General features: G+C 47.3%; 1 protein-coding gene across 2 annotated transcripts in view; it reads left to right on the plus strand.

Moving 5' to 3' along the window:
* The window catches only part of INTU (inturned planar cell polarity protein), a 274157-nt gene that overhangs the window by 108159 nt on the left and 143795 nt on the right, over positions 1 to 22203 (plus strand). For both annotated transcript variants that reach the window (XM_063920310.1, XM_063920309.1), the window contains exons 2-3: positions 18086 to 18651; positions 22012 to 22097. In XM_063920310.1, coding sequence (XP_063776380.1) covers positions 18086 to 18651; positions 22012 to 22097 — 652 coding nt within the window. The remainder of the gene's footprint in view (positions 1 to 18085; positions 18652 to 22011; positions 22098 to 22203) is intronic.

Raw genomic sequence — 22203 nt, forward strand, 5'->3', positions numbered from 1 at the left:
AGGGAGCCCCGGATTCCGGGGGCGGACGGGCACCGCGCGGGGTCGTCCGCCCAAGGGACCGGCGTGGACGGTGGAGCGGGCAAGGCAGCTAGGTCGGCCGTCCGCGGAGGGGGTCAGGCCATCGCAAAAGGAAAGTGCTTCGCGTTTAACAATGCGACCTGTTCCTTCGGCAAGCAATGTCGATTTCGACATTTGTGCTTGCAATGTGGCGGCTCGCACCCAGCCTCGGCCTGCTTCAAAGGCAGTCGACAGGGTGCCCGGAGTAAGCAAGATTACTCAAGACCTGGCGCAGGCGGGAGCGCTCCGCAGAGCTCCAACGCCAATTCATTTGGATACAATGGGCAAGTGGTTAAAGTGGTATCCAAATGGGGGGAACGCGCAGTTCTTGTTTGATGGTTTTCGTTTTGGTTTTCGCTTGCCTGTTGCGAGCAGGGTTTCTGTTCGGGCCCAGTGGAATCTCCAGTCTGCTCGTGCCTTGCCATCGGTTCTGCGAGAGAAGATAGACAAGGAGGTTAGGCTGGGTAGGATGGAAGGACCGTTCAGCTCACCCCCGGTGGATGACTTAGTCATCTCCCCGGTGGGGGTGGTTCCAAAGAAGACTCCAGGTGCTTTCAGGCTCATTCAGCATCTTTCTTACCCGTCGGGGTTGTCGGTCAACAACGCGATACCGCCGGCTCATTGCTCGGTGGTTTATCAGTCGTTTGACGAGGCGCTAGAGCTGGTCCGTAGTTACGGGCCTGGGGCCCTTATGGCTAAGATAGATGTGGAATCCGCCTTTCGGTTGCTACCGATGCATCCAGACTCATTCCGCTTGATGGGTTTTCGGATTGGATCGGAGTATTTCATCGACAAGTGCTTGCCGATGGGATGTTCCGTGTCCTGCTCGTTCTTCGAACGGTTTAGCACATTCCTTCATTGGTGCGTGGAGTCTTCGTCTGGGGATCACGGGGTCGCCCATTACCTCGATGACTTCCTGTGTGTGGGTCCGGCGAATTCACCACGGTGCGGCGACTTGCTGTTCAGCACCCGGGCTCTGTTTTTTCACTTCGGTGTTCCCGTGGCCGAGGACAAAACAGAGGGGCCGGTCTCCTGTTTGTCATTTTTGGGGATAGAGATCGACACGGTGGCGGGATCGTGTCGGCTGCCTCAGGACAAGGTTGCGAAACTCTGCGAGACTATCTGCCGGTTCGGAAGGTCGCGCAAGGTCACTCTGCGGCAGGCAAAGTCCTTGCTGGGCATTTTGAACTTTGCTTGTCGGGTAATCCCGATGGGCAGGGTTTTCTGCCGGAAGCTGGAAAGGGCGACTGCGGGTTGTGCCAGACCACATCATTTCGTGCGCTTGTCCTCCGAGATTCAGAGGGATTTGGCCATTTGGGCCTCGTTCCTGGAGGACTTCAACGGGGTGTGCATATGGCAAGCACCAACAGTCGACAGCGCCGGGCTGCAGCTGTTTACCGACGCGGCGGGTTCCTCTGGGTTCGGTTGCTATCTGGAGGGATGTTGGTGCGCGGCCTCGTGGCCGGCGGAATGGCATCGCGAGGGTTTCACTAAGGACCTGTTGCTCCTGGAGCTTTTACCCATTATGGTGGCGCTGGAGGTTTGGGGCGATCGTCTGGAGCATCGCAGCATCTTGTTCAGATGTGATAATCTGGGCGTGGTGCATGCGATAAATAACCAGAGGACAAAGTTGCTGGTGGTCCTGAGGGTGCTGGGCCAGTTGCTGTGGACATGCCTGCGTAGGAATGTGTGGTTCCGCGCGCAGCATGTGCCTGGTTTGGAGAACGGAATCGCCGACGCGTTGTCACGAGGGCAGTGGGACAGGTTTTGTTTGTTGGCACCCAAGGCCGACGAGCACGGTTTTCAATGTCCCGGTTATGTCTGGCAGGTGATCGGGCCGGACTGGAGGGTCTAGCGATGCGGTCAGTCGCGCCGAACATGCTTAAGGCCTACGGGCAAGCTTGGAGCGAGTGGGAGGAGTTCGCCCGAGGACGAAGTCAACAAGGTAAGAGCGGGCATCGGATGATGCTTTCTTTTATTTTATTTCGTTCTTCAGCAAAATTAGGGGCGTCCCTGACGTGACAAAAAGCGGGATTCTGCTGAAGGCGATGAAAGGATGGGCGCGCGTGGCGCCGACACCGCCTGATGGGAGGCGGCCCATTGATGCGGCCTTGCTTCCAGCTGTCATCGGGGCGGTTGGCGGTATCGCGTCGTCCATGTTTGAGTCGCTGTTGTTCAGTCTGGCGTTCTCAATGGCTTACCACGGGGCCTTTCGAGTTTCGGAGTTGGTAGCGCCTTCTAAGCGAGCAGATTCGCGCATGCTTGTCGGGGACGTGGTGGTGGGTGAGAGGTCCTTGCTATGCAGATTGCGTCGCTCTAAGACGGACCAAGTGGGGAGAGGTCGATGGGTCACTTTGGTTCCGGCACTTGAGGAGAGCATTTGCCCAGTGAGGTTGGCAGTTCAATATGCGGCAGTACGGCCCGACGGTGGGGGGTCATGGCTGCTGCATTATGACGGGCTGCCGGTGACGAAATATCAGTTTCGTTGGATGCTGGGTCGCTGTCTGGCGAGTTTGGGCCTTCCACCCGCTGCTTTCGGGACGCATTCCTTTCGCATCGGGGCTGCGACGTCGGCTGCGTCGGCAGGGTTTTCCGTAGCTGAAATCCAGGCGGTGGGGCGATGGAAGTCGTCAAGTTACAGACGATATATTCGCCCCGTTGCATGAGATGTTTGCTTGCGCGTGGTTTTTTGTTCAATTGTAGTTGTTATAAGTTATGTTGTTACAGTTCAGTACGTTCTGGTGTTGTACGTCTGTTTGTCTTCCCGTTTTTATCCTACTCAGGGATTAGCCACTCGCCGCTGCTGGCAGCGGGGGTCTGGAGTTCTTTTGCGATTTTTTGCCTGACTTGACGGACTGAATTCTAATCCACAATTCGGCTGATCAGTTCTAATCAAAGTCCCTCAGCAGGTTTTTACGCTTTCACCTCCAGCTGAGTTCTTACATGTTTTTCCCATTTTATACCCCACCCCCCCCCTTTAATTTTTTAATTTAATTTTGATCTTCCCATTTGTGTTTATATGTTCTGCTTCAAATTGGCTGGAAGCGTGCGCAGATCGGCTAGGCCGTGACTTCTGCAATAAACAAAAACTAAATTTTTTCTTTTGGCAGATCCTTCAGTTTAATGCGTTTAATAACAATGCTATAGATAATTAGTAACCAATCCTACCCCCTTTCCTTCTCTTCAGGTTGGTTTGACGGTGACTTGGCTATCTGGGTGGTTGGCCACTCTTATGTGTATTGGGCAGCCAGGTTTTTGGCCTCGGAGGGGGCGCAGATGTTTCCTAGGGCTCAGGGAGTTCGTTGGCTTGGTTGGCGGGGGATGATGTGGAAAGATCTGAAGAGTAGACTAGTCAGTCAGGCCAGCGAGCATGGAGTCCCTAGGGTGCTGGTTGTCCATCTAGGTGGCAACGACCTGGGGAAGAGGACATCTTTGGAGCTGCGGTGGGCCATGATACAGGATCTGGCCAGTGTGGCCGCAGCATGGACCAATTGTGTATTGGTGTTCTCTTTGATGGTGCCAAGGTTGAGTTGGCGAGGTGTGGCGGATGGTCGCCTGATTGATGAGGCCAGGCAGAAGGTGAATGGGGCGGTGGCGAAGTGGGTGTTGTCCCACGGAAGCAAAGTAGTTCGCCACCCTAGGATTCGGTTCCGAGATAGTCAGTCACCTTTTTCGGCCTGATGGTGTGCATTTATCCAATGAGGGGATGATGCTTTTCCTGGAGGATCTGTGTTTAGTGTTGCAGGAGTTAGGGTGAAGTTATGGTGGCGGTGCGAAGACTCTGGGGAAGAGTCTTTCGCTGTTGTCGGAAAAGAACGGCAGTTTGTAGTTGTATGGTTAGCTGTAGTGATTTACAGTTTGGTGTGGTTTAGGGGCACTCGCCTCCATCGACTTATAGGGCCGCTCGACCACCCGTCTGGGGGGCAGCGGCAGGCACCCATCAGGGTGGGTAGTCACTGTGGGGGTTGAGTTGGGCACCTATTACCGATTTTACAGTTTGTAGTTAAATTAGGACAGTTTTGAATTTTAACATTTTAAGGGTAGCGTTCAATAGAGCCGTTCTTTTTTCTGCCTCCATATGCCGGCTGAATCGGCATGTTAACAAAGTTTTTTTCATTTACAGGTTGGCTATGGTTAGGGTAAAATAAATAGCTAGCAATTTTTCTGCCAAATTCAAGTCTCCGTGTCTTTATTTCTTGGTATTAGAGGTAATGAATGCTTTACTTTGAATTAAGGGGTCCACCAAGTATCACTAGGATGTTTAGGAGAGAGAATTGACTGCATAGGAAAGGAAAGAGTTAAACATCCTGTGAGGGGTGGACCTAGCTGTGAGTAAAGTACAGCCTTTGGAAAAAGGGGAGGGGTAATATATATAGGGAATGCTAGGACAGCTCAGTCTCTCTTGCTGCTGATTGCCTTCCCGCCCTCCCGCCCTGTTGGTAGAGGTTCTGGCACGGAGTTCCTTGGCGTTGAATTGTTGGCTGATTTTGTCGTTGGCTATTTATTGGCGGAAAAGAACGGCAGTTTGTAGTTGTATGGTTAGCTGTAGTGATTTACAGTTTGGTGTGGTTTAGGTGCACTCACCTCCATCGACTTATAGGGCCGCTCGACCACCCGTCCGGGGGGCAGCGGCAGGCACCCATCAGGGTGGGTAGTCACTGTGGGGGTTGAGTTGGGCACCTATTACCGATTTTACAGTGTGTAGTTAAATTAGGACAGTTTTGAATTTTAACATTTTAAGGTTAGCGTTAGTTCAATAGAGCCGTTCTTTTTTCTGCCACCATATGCCGGCTGAATCGGCATGTTAACAAAGTTTTTTCATTTACAGGTTTGCTATGGTTGGGGTAAAATAAATAGCTAGCAATTTTTCTGCCAAATTCAAGTCTCCGTGTCTTTATTTCTTGGTATTAGAGGTAATGAATGCTTTACTTTGAATTAAGGGGTCCACCAAGTATCATTAGGATGTTTATTAGTCCTACAGTCCAAACATACATTTGTCTCCTGTGTGCACATGTGATAGAGGAATTAGAATGTGTTTTGTGATTTAACTTATATCACTCATTGCCTCCTAAATGTGCCTCCTAACAATAAGAACAGGACAGAGGCATTTGTACCTCCTAAATGTGAATCCTGGCACAAATGTCTTTCTCCTGTTCTTATGGTAGTAGCCTTTGCACATCAAACACATATGAGTGAGGGAAAGATTTATTCCTCCTGCAGTTTTCCTGCTTGGTACCAGCAATAATTGAAATGGTGTTTGTAGTTCTCCAAAGGATCTAAGCCAGTGGATTCCAAACTTTTTTGAATCACTGCTCCCTAGAATATCAGAATTTTTTTTACGGCACCCCCTAGGCCAAAAATTTCTTATTGAGAAATTTAGAAAGAAATATTACATTAAGTAGATAGCGTTTATATGTCATCCTTAGGGTCAGTTGTGTGGTGAGGGACAAGATTTGCTTCTGTTTGTCCACATATTTTATGACTGACAGCCAGCAGCACTAGTTTTGCCTATTATATTGACCATGAATAATTTGAATTGGTCCTGGACCACAAACCCAGGGCACCCCTGCAAGTGTCCCGAGGTACCCCAGGGAGCCACGGCACACAGTTTGGGAACCTCTGATCTAAGCAATACGTATCCTCCCCCTAACAAAATTTCTCTGACGTCCTAGTGGATGCTGGGAACTCCGTAAGGACCATGGGATTAGTGGCTCCGCAGGAGACTGGGCACAAAAGTAAAGCTTTAGGACTACCTGGTGTGCACTGGTTCCTCCCCCTATGACCCTCCTCCAAGCCTCAGTTAGATTTTTGTGCCCGGCCGAGAAGGGTGCACACTAGGGGCTCTCCTGAGCTTCTTAGTGAAAGTTTAGTTTTAGGTTTTTTATTTTCAGTGAGACCTGCTGGCAACAGGCTCACTGCATCGAGGGACTAAGGGGAGAAGAAGCGAACTCACCTGCGTGCAGAGTGGATTGGGCTTCTTAGGCTACTGGACACCATTAGCTCCAGAGGGACCGAACACAGGCCCAGCCTCGGAGCTCGGCCCCAGAGCCGCGCCGCCGGCCCCCTTACAGAGCCAGAAGCAAGAAGAGGTCCGGAAAAATCGGCGGCAGAAGACATCCTGTCTTCACCAAGGTAGCGCACAGCACTGCAGCTGTGCGCCATTGCTCCTCAGCACACTTCACACTTCGGTCACTGAGGGTGCAGGGCGCTAGGGGGGGGGGCGCCCTGAGCAGCAATAAAAACACCTTGGCTGGCGAAAATACATCACATATAGCCCCCAGGGCTATATGGATGAATTTTAACCCCTGCCAGATTCCACAGAAAAACGGGAGAAAAGGCCCCCGAGAAGGGGGCGGAGCCTATCTCCTCAGCACACTGGCGCCATTTTCTCACAGCTCCGTTGGAGGGAAGCTCCCTGGCTCTCCCCTGCAGTTACTACACTATAGAAAGGGGTTAAAAAAGAGAGGGGGGCACTAATTAGGCGCAGTATAACAATACAGCAGCTATAAGGGGAAAAACACTTATATAAGGTTATCCCTATATATATATAGCGCTCTGGTGTGTGCTGGCATACTCTCCCTCTGTCTCCCCAAAGGGCTAGTGGGGTCCTGTCCTCTATCACAGCATTCCCTGTGTGTGTGCTGTGTGTCGGTACGTTGTGTCGACATGTATGAGGAGGAAAATGAGGTGGAGGCGGAGCAATTGCCTGTAACAGAGATGTCACCCCCTAGGGAGTCGACACCTGAGTGGATGAGCTTATGGAAGGAATTATGTGACCGTGTCAGCTCTTTACAAAAGATTGATGACATGAGACAGCCGGCGACTCAGCCTGTGCCTGTCCAGGTGTCTCAAAAGCCATCTGGGGCTCTAAAACGCCCGTTACCGCAGATGGCAGATACAGACGCCGACACGGATACTGACTCCAGTGTCGACGATTAAGAGACGAATGTGACTTCCAGTAGGGCCACACGTTACATGATTGAGGCTATGGAAAATGTTTTTACACATTTCTGATAATACCAGTACCACTAAAAAGGGTATTAGGTTGGGTGAGAAAAAACTGCCTGTAGTTTTTCCTGCATCTGAGGAATTAAATGAAGTGTGTGATGATGCGTGGGTTTCCCCCGATAAAAACTGTTAATTCCTAAAAAGTTATTAGCATCATACCCCTTTCCGCCAGAGGATAGGGCACGTTGGGAAACACCCCTTAGGGTGAATAAAGCGCTCACACGCTTGTCTAAACAGGTGGCACTACCGTCCCCGGATACGGCCGCCCTTAAGGAACCTGCTGACAGAAAGCAGTAAAATATCCTAAAATGTATATACACTCACACGGGTGTGATACTGCGACCAGCAATCGCCTCAGCCTGGATGTGCAGTGCTGGGGTGGCTTGGTCGGATTCCCTGACTGACAATATTGATACCCTAGATAGGGACAGTATATTACTAACTATAGAGCATTTAAAAGATGCATTTCTATATATGCGTGATGCACAGAGGGATATTTGCCGACTGGCATCAAGAGTAAGTGCGCTGTCCATTTCTGCCAGAAGAGGGTTATGGACAAGACAGTGGTCAGGTGATGATAATTCCAAAAGGCATATGGAAGTATCTCCTTATAAAAGGGAGGAGTTATTTGGGGTAGGTCTAACAGACCTGGTGGCCACTGGAAACAGCCAATTCCCAGGAACAAAAGCCCTCTCCCGCCTCCGCAAAGTCCTCAGCATGACGCTGGGGCTTTACAAGCGGTCTCAGGCACGATGGGGGCCCGTCTCAAGAAATTCGAGACGTCTCCCCCTCGCCGTTTCATAAAGTCTGCTTTACCGACGTCTCCCTCAGACAGGGAGACAGTATTGCAAGCCATTCACAGGCTGTATTCCCAGCAGGTGATAATCAAGGTACCCCTCCTGCAACAGGGAAAGGGGTACTATTCCACACTATTTGTGGTACCGAAGCCGGACGGCTCGGTGAGACTATTTTTAAATCTAAAATCCTTGAACACTTACATACAAAGGTTCAAATTCAAGATGGAGTCACTCAGAGCAGTGATTGCAAACCTGGAAGAAGGGGACTATATGGTCTCTCTGGACATCAAAGATGCTTACCTACATGTCCCAATTTACCCTTCTCCAAGGGTACCTCAGGTTTGTGGTACAGAACTGTCACTATTAGTTTCAGACGCTGCCGATTGGATTGTCCACGGCACCCTGGGTCTTTACCAAGGTAATGGCCGAAATGATGATACTCCTTCGAAAGAAGGGAGTTTTAGTTATCCCTTACTTGGACGATCTCCTGATAAGGGCAAGATCCAGGGAACAGTTGGAAGTCGGGGTAGCACTATCTCAGATAGTGCTGCGGCAGCACGGTTGGATTCTCAATATTCCAAAATCGCAGCTGATCCCGACGACACGCCTTCTATTCCTAGGGATGATCCTGGACACAGTCCGGAAAAAGGTGTTTTCTCACGGAGGAGAAAGCCAGGGAGTTATCCGAACTAGTCAGAAACCTCCTAAAACCAGGCCAAGTGTCAGTGCATCAGTGCACAAGGGTCCTGGGAAAAATGGTGGCTTCCTACGAAGCAATTCCATTCGGCAGATTCCACGCAAGAACTTTCCAGTGGGACCTGCTGGACAAATGGTCCGGATCGCATCTTCAGATGCATCAGCGGATAACCCTGTCACCAAAGACAAGGGTGTCTCTCCTGTGGTGGTTGCAGAGTGCTCATCTTCTAGAGGGCCGCAGATTCGGCATTCAGGACTGGGTCCTGGTGACCACGGATGCCAGCCTGAGAGGCTGGGGAGCAGTCACACAGGGAAAAAATTTCCAGGGCTTGTGGTCAAGCCTGGAGACATCACTTCACATAAATATTTTGGAGCTAAGGGCCATTTACAATGCCCTAAGCCAAGCAAGACCTCTGCTTCAAGGTCAGCCGGTGCTGATCCAGTCGGACAATATCACGGCAGTCGCCCACGTAAACAGACAGGGCGGCACAAGAAGCAGGAGGGCAATGGCAGAAGCTGCAGGGATTTTTCGCTGGGCGGAAAATCATGTGATAGCACTGTCAGCAGTGTTCATTCCGGGAGTGGACAACTGGGAAGCAGACTTCCTCAGCAGGCACAACCTCCACCCGGGAGAGTGGGGACTTCACCCAGAAGTCTTCCACATGATTGTAAACCATTGGGAAAAACCAAAGGTGGACATGATGGCGTCCCGCCTAAACAAAATATTGGACAGGTATTGCGCCAGGTCAAGGGACCCTCAGGCAATAGCTGTGGACGCTCTGGTAACACCGTGGGTGTACCAGTCAGTGTATGTGTTCCCTCCTCTTCCTCTCATACCAAAAGTACTGAGAATTATAAGACGGAGGGGAGTAAGAACTATACTCGTGGCTCCGGATTGGCCAAGAAGGACTTGGTACCCGGAACTTCAAGAGATGCTCACGGAGGACCCGTGGCCTCTACCTCTAAGAAGGGACCTGCTCCAGCAAGGACCCTGTCTATTCCAAGACTTACCGCGGCTGCGTTTGACGACAGGGCGGTTGAACGCCGGATCCTGAAGGAAAAAGGCATTCCGGATGAAGTCATCCCTACCCTGGTCAAGCCAGGAAGGATGTAACCGCAAAGCATTATCACCGCATTTGGCGAAAATATGTTGCGTGGTGCGAGGCCAGTAAGGCCCAGATGGAGGAATTTCAACTAGGTCGATTCCTGCATTTCCTGTAAACAGGAGTGTCTATGGGCCTAAAATTGGGGTCCATTAAGGTTCAAATTTCGGCCCTGTCAATTTTCTTCCAGAAAGAACTAGCTTCACTACCTGAAGTTCAGACGTCTGTAAAAGGGATACTGCATATACAGCCTCCTTTTGTGCCTCCAGTGGCACTTTGGGATCTCAATGTAGTTTTGGGGTTCCTAAAGTCACATTGGTTTGAACCACTTGAATCTGTGGAGTTAAAATATCTCACATGGAAAGTGGTCATGTTGTTGGCCCTGGCCTCGGCCAGGCACGTGTCAGAATTGGGGGTTTTATCCTGTAAAAGCTCTTATCTGATCTTCCATTCAGACAGGGCGGAATTGAGGACTCGTCCTCATTTTCTCCCTAAGGTGGTTTCAGTGTTTCATCTGAACCAACCTATTGTGGTACCTACGGCTACTAGTGACTTGGAGGACTCCAAGTTGTTGGACGTAGTCAGGGCCTTGAAAATATATGTTTCCAGGACGGCTGGAGTCAGGAAATCTGACTCTCTGTTATCCTGTATGCACCCAACAAGCTGGGTGCTCCTGCTTCTAAGCAGACTATTGCTCGTTGGATTTGTAGTACAATTCAGCTTGCACATTCTGTGGCAGGCCTGCCACAGCCAAAATCTGTAAAAGCCCTTTCCACAAGGAAGGTGGGCTCATCTTGGGCGGCTGCCCGAGGGGTCTCGGCGTTACAACTTTGCCGAGCAGCTACTTGGTCAGGGGCAAACACGTTTGCTAAATTCTACAAATTTGATACCCTGGCTGAGGAGGACCTGGAGTTCTCTCATTCGGTGCTGCAGAGTCATCCGCACTCTCCCGCCCGTTTGGGAGCTTTGGTATAATCCCCATGGTCCTTACGGAGTTCCCAGCATCCACTAGGACGTCAGAGAAAATAAGAATTTACTTACCGATAATTCTATTTCTCGTAGTCCGTAGTGGATGCTGGGCGCCCATCCCAAGTGCGGATTGTCTGCAATACTTGTACATAGTTATTGTTACAAAAATCGGGTTATTATTGTTGTGAGCCATCTTTTCAGAGGCTCCTCTGTTATCATGCTGTTAACTGGGTTCAGATCACAGGTTGTACGGTGTGATTGGTGTGGCTGGTGTGAGTCTTACCCGGGATTCATAAATCCTTCCTTATTGTGTACGCTCGTCCGGGCACAGTATCCTAACTGAGGCTTGGAGGAGGGTCATAGGGGGAGGAGCCAGTGCACACCAGGTAGTCCTAAAGCTTTACTTTTGTGCCCAGTCTCCTGCGGAGCCGCTAATCCCATGGTCCTTACGGAGTTCCCAGCATCCACTACGGACTACGAGAAATAGAATTATCGGTAAGTAAATTCTTATTATTTTACCAGTGCATTGCTTTTATACTACTGCACTGTGTAAGACCATATAAAACTAAACATTTTTATTTAATTTTATTCTTTTTCTGAAAATTGGCTGGATATTTATCATTCTTTTCTGTAATATATCGAGCAGTGGGTTTTTTTCTGGTTGAGTGTGTTTCATATTCAAAGATACTCAAAGAAGAATTGGATAGGCATGTCTGACACAAATTGAACCAATGTGCAATTGATTTGGCAGTACTAGGGAGAATGTTCCCAGGTCTCCCTGCACTCCCTTTTACACCCCCCTGTACTTAACATTCACATTAAACAGTGTAATCATAGCCTGAGGCTGCCCATTGAGGTTAACAGTACTCATCATTTATCAGCTTATTCTTAAGGGGGGTAACACACGGAGAGATCCGTGTTTAACATCTAAGCAATCTGACTAGATTGCTTAGATTTTAAGCACGGATCTGCAGTGTGTATGCCCTCCAGCGATAGCGATGCGTGACCCCGTGCATTGCTATCGCCGGTGCTAGATAGAGCCTGCATGCAGGCTCTATCTAGTGGGTCGCTCACTTCAGCGCTGTATGAAATGAGCGGCCCCCCGTCATCCCCCCACCTCGCTCAGCACATCAGTCTGTGTTAAGATCGCTCAGCACACATCTCTCCCGTCAGTACTGGCCTTTACTTTCCCAAACAACATCACATGAGAGATGTCCCACACTAGGGGGAGGGGTAGGATAGATGTGACAAAAAATGTGATAATGGATCCAGTTCCTAAAAGGCAGTGAGTGGAAACCCTCAAATCCCTCTCTTCCCCATACTGCAAAGCTCCTGCTGTTGACTGAAGAAGTTCCAGCAACAAGATGCACAGACTGCACAATATCTCTGGCATCCATTCTGCAACTGTGTGAAAACAGTCTGTTCAGTTCTCATCCAATCTGGCATTTGGATCACCAGTTGGTGCAACATTGTTAGGGGGCAATGCAATTGTTTTTTAGAAGTCCGCCGCTACATGGCACCTGACGGCAGCAAATTCCATTGTTCTGCTATTTGGGCACTGAACTTTCTATTCATAGCCTCCCGAGGCAGCTTTGAGCGCCCAAAAAACAATTGAATTGCTCCCTAAAGGTGTGTACACATGGAGCGATATGGCTCAGCGAGTTTGACTATATAGTCAAAATCGCTTAGAAAGTTAGTGCATATTGCTCCGTGTGTACACAGCGAGCAATAGCGATGCGCGTCCTCGCCAGGTCGCTATCGCTAGGAATAATAGACACTGCAGGCAAGTAAATTTTGACTGTCGTTGGAAAAGTAAAAGCATCTCCCTATTTAAATGAGTTAGCCAAAATCGCTGGTAAAGATAGTCAAAATCGTCTACTGCCAGTTCAAGGTAATTCGCTCCATGTGTATGCACCTTTAGATTGTGTGTGTGTGTATACACACAACCTTGGTTTTCATTCAATCCTGGTCATGTCAAAAGTAATCACCTTCAAGCAGCAGGAGACACCTCCCTCCCTTCCTTTTATTTGGGGGGGACGGGGGGACGACAACTTTTTGAGTTGTTGTATCTGAAAACCAGTTTAGGTTTACCCTGTGTTCACATATTTCATCCACATGCTGCTTTTTAGTTCCACAGTACTCAGACATATATTTGTGATAGGGAAATGATAATGTCTGTTTTGGTATTTAAATTGTATCATTCATTAAGGTATCTGATATATTGTAGTGCTCGCTCTAGGTGCACGGGGTTAATAAAGTGAGGAGGGCATATTTACATTTTGAAGGGCACTATTTTAGACGTGATGTACAGCTGCAGTATCTGTAGTAATACATCTCCAAAATCCAATTATTCCCTCCACACTGATCACCACAGTGCAATAGAGTGAGCACTATAGTGCATGATAAGTAAACTTTCAATTTTTGCCAATTGTATTTCTTAAACTGAATAATTTGAAACCTGTTTATGAGCCTTTTTACCTTTGTTCTCTGCATTTGTGAGCCTTTGAATTTAGAAGCTTCTTTCAATATTTAGGCTGTTTGTAGCAAAAAAAAAAAAAAATTACTTGAGAAGCTTAGCAGAATAATTCCCTGTATATCAGCAGGCCATGTACCATAAGGCACATAAGTAAGGTCCTGCCCGCTGATTGTAAGAGAGAACGCTGCAGTAGAATTATAAAGATGTCATTCATGTTGAACATTTCAAAAGAATACCCCAGCCCTTGTGGATATGCTTGTTTATTCAGTCTCCAATCTGAAAGCCACAAGTGAATGAGGTTGTGCTGTGTAAATGCTGCCTTAGCAGTGGTTGAATACTAAAATGCTTATATGACCTGTTTTGTCTCTGGTGGGGGGCATCTGTTTTTCATTCCCATGGTTTATTAAAAGTGACCCTGATCTTCATGCGGTTTAATTCCTTCACTACCCGTGAAGTGAGTATTGAGAAAGCGTTGAGTGGCAGAGGCCCCAAATTGACTGTACAAGGGTAAAATTAAATTCTGTGTACACAAGTGTGAAAAGCCAGCTGTTCTCAGGCAGGGAATTTATGGGTGACTAATTTCTAATTTACAGTGCATGAACATGGCAGCTTTAGCCCATGGTTTGTGCCTTAGCTTTCATCATATAGCACCTGTAGAATCGTATTGCAGTTTGTTAGTTACTATTTAGCCTTGTGTGTTTTTAGATTTATATTGCAATACTTTCTGTAAATGTAACAAATTACAAAATAAGGAATATCCAAAGGGTAACCAAACAAAATAAGATTTAGAAATACAGGGGTGTGTGGAGTGGTCTTCAGTATGCTGACGGTCGGGATCCCGTCGCACAGTATACCGGCGCTGGAATCCCGACAGCCGGCATACCGACACTTATTCTCCCTCGTGGGGGTCCACGACCCCCCTGGAGGGAGAATAAATAACGTGGCCGCAGCGTGGCGAGCGCAGCGAGCCCACAAGGGGCTCATTTGCGCTCGCCACGCTGTCGGTATGCCGGCAATCGGGAGCCCGTCCGCCGGCATACCATACCACACCCGTGTGTGTGTAATGTGATGCCCTCCTGCGCACATATCGGCCAGTTAAAATAGAGAAGACATCGCAAATTTTGTAATACTGGCGTTCACAATGTGCTGTTCGGCATCAACGTAATGCGCCATCCAAGGAAAATGTAGTTCTTCCGGTGAAAATTTGTTTATTTTAGAAAGATTTCCAAATGCATAGAATGCATTCTATTTCAAGTAATTCTAATTTTATAAAGGCAAACCAAACTTCAAGGAAAAGTAAGTTTCTTCCCTGTTATGGGAATTATTTTCAGAGGATTCTAGAAAAAAATAAATGGTCACCAAGTGTCGTCTCCTGCAGTTACCATGGGAAGCATTGGTACACTTTTTCAAGCGTTCCCTGAAAACTTACCCCGTCAGACAAGCTTATCAAATACCGGAACCACCCACATAACCTTCATAAACTTAAACTTTCCCATCCAATTACATCCCCACTGTACAGTCCACACATATCCTCTCACAGTCTTTCTTAACCTTTCTCAGCCTCCTGACCCTAGGCCAGGGGTGGGAAACCTTTTTCCAGCCAAGGGCCATTGGATTTTTTAAAAGTCATTCGTGAGGTATTTTTTAAGAACCCCCCCCCCTTTGGAAAGTAGACGTGGCCTTGCACACAATGCCCACATTAATACTTAGGGAAGGACTATGTGGCAGCATTCGCATCAAGTCGCAGATGTGTGACCAGCAAAGAGACGCAGAGATGGAGCGGTTGTATAGCACTCATAATCCACCCCACACTGTCCCACACAGGACAAAAAACACACATTGCCCCTGCAGTGACTTAATATAACACACTGCCCCCACTGGAGAATAATAACATATATTCATTGCCCACCCTAAAAAAACAAACAAAAAACTGACCTGGTATGAAGTGAAGGCAAAGTTATGTGGCATAAGTAGTCTGCACTGGCACTGCAGTGTGTGGGCAGCCTCTCCTTCCCACTACTGGTTTAAATCTGTGAGGCTGAGTTGCCTATCTGGCGCCCGCTCGATCGGAGCGGTACATTTATTACCGTTAGCCAGCTAAGCCTCTACAGTAGTTCTGGTGCTCTCCCCTGCTGCAGCCTTAGCTCAGTTGTGTAGTGCTACCGGCTGCCTCCCCCCTCCGCCAATCCCTGTTGAGCTGCCTGCTGCCTCCTCCCCCAGCCGATCTCTGCTCAGGCAGGCAGCGCAAGAGCAAAGCCGCCGGCGGGTAACCCACAAAGCCATGCACTGCATCAAGGGAGATGTAGTTTTCTCACACAGTACACTGAATACAGTGCAGTGTGGGAAAACTACATTTCCCAGTATGCCGTGCGCGGCGGATGGCTTTACACCTCGGCAGCTGCCTTGTGTGCCGGTCAAAATGCTTTACCGGGCCAGAGGTTCCCCACCCCTGCCCTAGGCCAACATCACTGTGTGACCCTATCATACAGCGCACCAAGAATCTTTGCAATCTGGTGGGCCATTTATGCAATGAATAACACCTATCTTTGTGTATCAATGCCTGTTTCCCTATAGATTGTAAGCTTGCGAGTAGGGCCTTCCTACCTCTGTGACTGCCTGTTATTACCCAGTTTTGTTTTATCACTGTTTCCAATTGTAAAGCGCATCGGAATATGCTGTGCTTTATAAGAAACTGTTTAATAATAAATCATTTACTGTAGAGGATGTCAGGGGAAAGACTGAGACAAGAGATGCAGATACTAGCGCTCCGTCAGACAGTTTGTGCAAAGGAGAAATTATACATTAGGTAGAGGATTTTAAAATAGTGCTGCATATTATGGGAAAATACCTTATTTGGAAAATAATCTCAAGATTTAAAAAAAAAAAAAAAAGGTTAATGGAAAGGACGTCTTTACTCCATCACTATTTCCCACGCCAACCTGACTGATGACTTTCCGCCAGTAAAGGGAGAAACTATATAATATGAAGCTGCTGAATCTAGATGGGAGATGAAAAGCAGCAACAAGTAACTGTAGAAGTTTTTTAGTATTTTAAGATGAACTTCAAATCTTCCTTTTTAAGTATTTTTCAGCAGGTGTTATAATACACTGCTCAAAAAAATAAAGGGAACACTTAAACAACACATCCTAGATCTGAATGAATGAAATATTCTTATTAAATACTTTATTCTTTACATAGTTGAATGTGCTGACAACAAAATCACACAAAAATTATCAATGGAAATCAAATTTATTAACCCATGGAGGTCTGGATTTGGAGTCGCACTCAAAATTAAAGTGGAAAAACACACAGGCTGATCCAACTTTGATGTAATGTCCTTAAAACAAGTCAAAATGAGGCTCAGTAGTGTGTGTGTGTCCTCCACGTGCCTGTATGACCTCCCTACAACACCTGGGCATGCTCCTGATGAGGTGGCGGATGGTCTCCTGAGGGATCTCCTCCCAGACCTGGACTAAAGCATCCGCCAACTCCTGGACAGTCTGTGGTGCAACGTGGCGTTGGTGGATGGAGCGAGACATGATGTCCCAGATGTGCTCAATTGGATTCAGGTCTGGGGAACGGGCGGGCCAGTCCATAGCATCAATGCCTTCATCTTGCAGGAACTGCTGACACACTCCAGCCACATGAGGTCTAGCATTGTCTTGCATTAGGAGGAACCCAGGGCCAACCGCACCACCTTATGGTCTCACAAGGGGTCTGAGGATCTCATCTCGGTACCTAATGGCAGTCAGGCTACCTCTGGCGAGCACATGGAGGGCTGTGCGGCCCCCCAAAGAAATGCCACCCCACACCATTACTGACCCACTGCCAAACCGGTCATGCTGGAGGATGTTGCAGGCAGCAGAACGTTCTCCTTGGCGTCTCCAGACTCTGTCACGTCTGTCACATGTGCTCAGTGAGAACCTGCTTTCATCTGTGAAGAGCACAGGGCGCCAGTGGCGAATTTGCCAATCTTGGTGTTCTCTGGCAAATGCCAAACGTCCTGCACGGTGTTGGGCTGTAAGCACAACCCCCCACCTGTGGACGTCAGGCCCTCATACCACCCTCATGGAGTCTGTTTCTGATCGTTTGAGTAGACACATGCACATTTGTGGCTTGCTAGAGGTCATTTTGCGGGGCTCTGGCAGTGCTCCTCCTGTTCCTCCTTGCACAAAGGCGGAGGTAGCGGTCCTGCTGCTGCGATGTTGCCCTCCTACGGCCTCCTCCACGTCTCCTGATGTACTGGCCTGTCTCCTGGTAGCGCCTCCATGCTCTGGACACTACGCTGACAGACACCGCAAACCTTCTTGCCACAGCTCGCATTAATGTGCCATCCTGGATGAGCTGCACTACCTGAGCCACTTGTGTGGGTTGTAGATTCCGTCTCATGCTACCACTAGAGTGAAAGCACCGCCAGCTTTCAAAAGTGACCAAAACATCAGCCAGAAAGCATAGGAGCTGAGAAGTGGTCTGTTGTCACCACCTGCAGAACAACTCCTTTATTGGGGTATTGGGGGTGTCTTGCTAATTGCCTATAATTTCCACCTGTTGTCTATTCCATTTGCACAACAGCATGTGAAATTGATTGTCAATCAGTGTTGCTTCCTAAGTGGACAGTTTAATTTCACAGAAGTGTGATTGACTTGGAGTTACATTGTGTTGTTTAAGTGTTCCCTTTATTTTTTTTGAGCAGTGTATATTGGTACACTCTGGGCTGAAGGAATGGAAAGATGTATTGTGGGATCAAGCGTAAAATCACAAATAATAATCTCTCTGACTAAATAGGACCACCATTTTATTCTGATTATATATAATTCTCTACTATATACTATATATAAATGGTAAACTTTACTTTTAAAACGGCCTTTACAGCTTCATGATAGTGCAGTATGTCACCACAGTAGGGATGACTGTATTTGTGTAGTACAGGATGCAGTGTCTTTCCATTATCTGTAAGAGTCTGTCGCTTTCTCTTGCAGTGACCTGGAGCCTGAATGGCTAGACAGTGTGCAAAGGAATGGAGAGCTGTTTTACCTTGAATTGAGCGAAGAAGAGGAAGAAGCGCTTCTTCCTCTGAATCCACAAAGTGTAAATCACGTACGCTTTTCTGAAAAAGAAGCTGAAGTGCTATCAGGAAATGTTAAGACGGATAAGAAGACAGAGCCACGTTTCAAAAGACTTGCAAAAATATTAAAGAACAAACACATTGGTAAGAAAGGATCTGCCAGATTAAATGGACAAACAGGTCCAACGTCCATCCTGAAGCAGCAGCCCAGCCACAAAATGGGAATAATTGTGCATCACCAGTACAAGGATACTTGTATCTATGTAAATCCAAACCGTTTACTCGATAATGTACCATATGAGAAACTCTGCTTACTCCAGGGGCTTATAGGAATTGTTCATCAGTCTTCAAGGAACAGCAGGCGAATGGAAAAGCAAAGCAGACCGGATGCTGCACATCAGTGGACGAACCACGAGAAACTTGTTGTACATGGTTTCATTCCAGACAGTCCAGCTGTCCGATGCGGCCAAATCCTAATTGGTAAGGACACAATCATTTGAAATACAGTTATTAAATCTGTTATCTGGAATGGGATGTAGTTATGATCCTTGCGGTCAGGATACCTGCGTTCAGTATACGGACACCGAGATCCTGGCTGCCAGAATGTCGGCAGGGGGCCAGGACTATTCTCACTCGTGAGTGTCTTCGTTGCGCTCGTCCCCCTGTTTGCATTCTGGTGGCCTGGATCCCAGCGTTGGTATGCTGACCGCCGGTCACCCGTACCCAACCCTCTGGAATACTTGGGGATTGGGATTTTCTAGTTATGGATATTTTGTTCCAAAATTCTAAGCTACATTTAAAATTCCCCCTACACTTCTGACCATCGCCTCCTCATGAAATTGTTTATTCTTACTCCTCACAGTAGGTATTTGGTGACCCTGTGTGTATTACATCACAGAGTAGCATATCTGTATATTCATTTTATACATTGGAGAATTTTTACTAATCTGTCTACGGATGTGAAGCATACTTACCTACTGTCCAGGGAATATATGAGAGTCTCCCAAAATAAAGAGAAAAGTGGAAGCGCGAAAAAATCTTAGCAATGCTGTGATAAATACTATAATGCATATTGTTATAAGTATACCACATGTGCTGGGAATTAAAATAGAGCTAAACTGACATATAATGAATGGTCACATTTATTACCATGCATAGTATGTATCAGGATTGCATTTGATACTAGCTGCCTGAGATTTACTATTATTTACATCATGGGTCTTCAACATGTGGCCCTCCAGATGCTGTGGAACTACACACCATCCTCATCAGACGAGGTGTCTGGGACGTTGGTGGATTGTGAGGAAGTAATGGCCCGCTTAGTGGACCCCTTGGTCTTAGGCGGGCGAGGGTTAGACTTCTGAGTAGTCAGTGATTGGTTCAATTGCTGTAACCGAGCAGACAGTTGTTCTGCCCATGGTGGGTTAACCGTGGGAACCATAAGCGGTTGTACCGGCACAGGAGGTCCCAGAGGGGGCGTTAGTCTAGTTACTAGCGTATTCAATAGCGTGGAGAATGTAGCCCAAGGCGGGTCATTTTGAACCCCCGTTGCTACGATCCCACTGGGGGGAAAGGATCCCCGAGAACCTGAACCCTCAGCTGCTATATTTTCCTCAAATGTGTCTGCAGCGTCACCACCACGCAATGTGGGATCAGCCCCAGCACCATTGCCCTTTGTAGCTGACATATTCGAAAGCTCAATGCAAGGCAACCCAGTACAATATCAGCAGCACGATACCTGACAAGAACCCCCTGTGCAATGTAACAGCACAAACAGGAAATTCAAGAGGTATATGGTGATTAAAAATCACAGAGAAAAATACACACTGAGTATATCTTGTGAAATACCTATATTAAATGATAAACCTGACGCACCTAGCCCCCTCAGGTTATAGAATATAGGGATAGCAATCTGAGTGAGATACACGAAATGGAGGTCACACAGCAGCTATATGCACACACACATAGTCACATTGTACAATGCAGAAATTATGACATGCAATAACACTACACTGGATTAGCAATACAAAGTAGTACTAAGTATAGCTATACATTCAATAGATATATCAATGCACAGTAAAGACTGGATGTATATCACAGGGTACTTGTACTATATAACCCTGACTAAATGCACTGTTTCTTAACGAACACTGTCAGCAGACATGTAGAATACTTAAGTGTCCTGTAAAATGCACAGCGCTGACATGCAGGCGGCTTTACAGAGGAGTATTTGCCCAAACAGTCCCAGCATCAGCTCAGCTTGTCCTAATGGCACCCAAACGCTGACAGGGAGTGAGGGAGAGAGAGAGATGCAGGCTGGGGCAGGGGCTACAGGTCAAAACCTTATCCCCCTGCTGGACTTTACCACCGGGTACTGTGGGCTATATAATAAACATTTTTTTTTAATCAAAACGGACTTGTGCTCTTGGTCTAGTGGGGACCCTCTACTACCACTGTGTTCACGCCAGCGCGTGCGGCCCGCCTCCCACCGGCCGCGCGGGAACGCGATTTCCAGCGGGTACCGTCCGGGGAACCCACTTACCTCCTCCCTGATCGTGGCCACGCGATCCTGGAGAGCAGCAGCAGCAGCGGCGGTGTGTGTGACTAACTTGAGAGAAAACGGAGCCTCCGCTGTAGGTACCCGGCAACCAGGGCACGGGAGTGTACAGCGCCACTGGGGGAGGTGATGGAGCTGCAGCAGGAGATGTCTGACTGACATCTAACACTTACAGTGCCTCTGCTGCAGCCCTTGAAGTCTTCATTTTTCACTTTAAAAGCTCTTCTCAGGGATGCTGGAGCAGCCCACCTGTTGTTTGCCTGCACTGCATGGCACCAACTACAAAACTGAGCTCCTGTGCACGGAGGCGGGGTTATAGAGGAGGCGGAGCTATGCATTCCGGGAACAGTCAAAGCTTTTAGCCTGTTGGTGCCTCGGATCAAGATCCTACTGTAGACCCCCAATGTCATTCCCTGTGGAGCCCAGTTTTCCCCCGCAGCAGAACCATCACTTTTAGTTTAAAGGGAGTATTTGCAGTGTATGGGGTGATAATTCTGGAATCCTATTTAATTTTTCAAATTTTGAACTACAGCATACCACTCCTTGCTCAAACTGGTATAGTCCGAAGCGTAGTAAATTTAATAACCAATTGGGTTATGCATTTGGATTTAAGTGTAGAGTTCCTTTTTATTATGAACCATTAGTTATAGATATATAAAGTAATGTGCAAAAGTTTAAACATGCGTGGAAAAAATGCTGCATCGTAAGATTGCTTTTAAAAATAGAATTGTTAATAGTTTATTTTTATCAATTAACAAAATGCAAAGTGAAGGAACAGAAGAGAAATCTAAATTTGGTATGGCCACCCTTTGCCTTCAAAACAACATAAATTCTTCTAGGTACACTTGCACAGTTTTTGAAGGAACTCGCCAGGGAGGTTGTTCCAAACATCTTTGAGAACTAACCACAGATCATCTGTGAATGTAGGCTTGCTGTTAAACTGAGATATGGAGGGTTCAGAGTGCTGGCCCCCTAGCTGATTGTGATACCTTTTCATTAAGGACATGTTGCAAGTAAAAATGGATCTTTTTATCCTATGCTGCTACTGTGACAACCCCATGTGACTTGGATGTTTTTATATTGGTAATACAGTGATATTAAATGTTTGGCAATATATACACTGTGTGTGTGTGTGTGTGTGTGTGTGTGTGTGTGTGTATATGTGTGTATATATATATATATATATATATATATATATATATATATATATATATATATATATATATATTATATGCACTTTTATTTGTAAATCATAGTTCTATTTTATGTTTTTTTTGCAACAGGAGATGTTCTTGTCGCTGTTAATGATGTGGAAGTAAACTCGGAAAACATAGAAAGGGTTTTATCTTGTATTCCAGGACCTATGCAGGTAACTCCCTTCAATCATGTGTTCCTATGTGCTTGAAATTGTAAACATGATTTTCCCAAGAGAATGTGCACAACTTGAATATCTATAACTGTCCTCATTGTTACTT

Source organism: Pseudophryne corroboree, chromosome 1 (assembly GCF_028390025.1).
Source record: "Pseudophryne corroboree isolate aPseCor3 chromosome 1, aPseCor3.hap2, whole genome shotgun sequence".
Taxonomy (NCBI): domain Eukaryota; kingdom Metazoa; phylum Chordata; class Amphibia; order Anura; family Myobatrachidae; genus Pseudophryne; species Pseudophryne corroboree.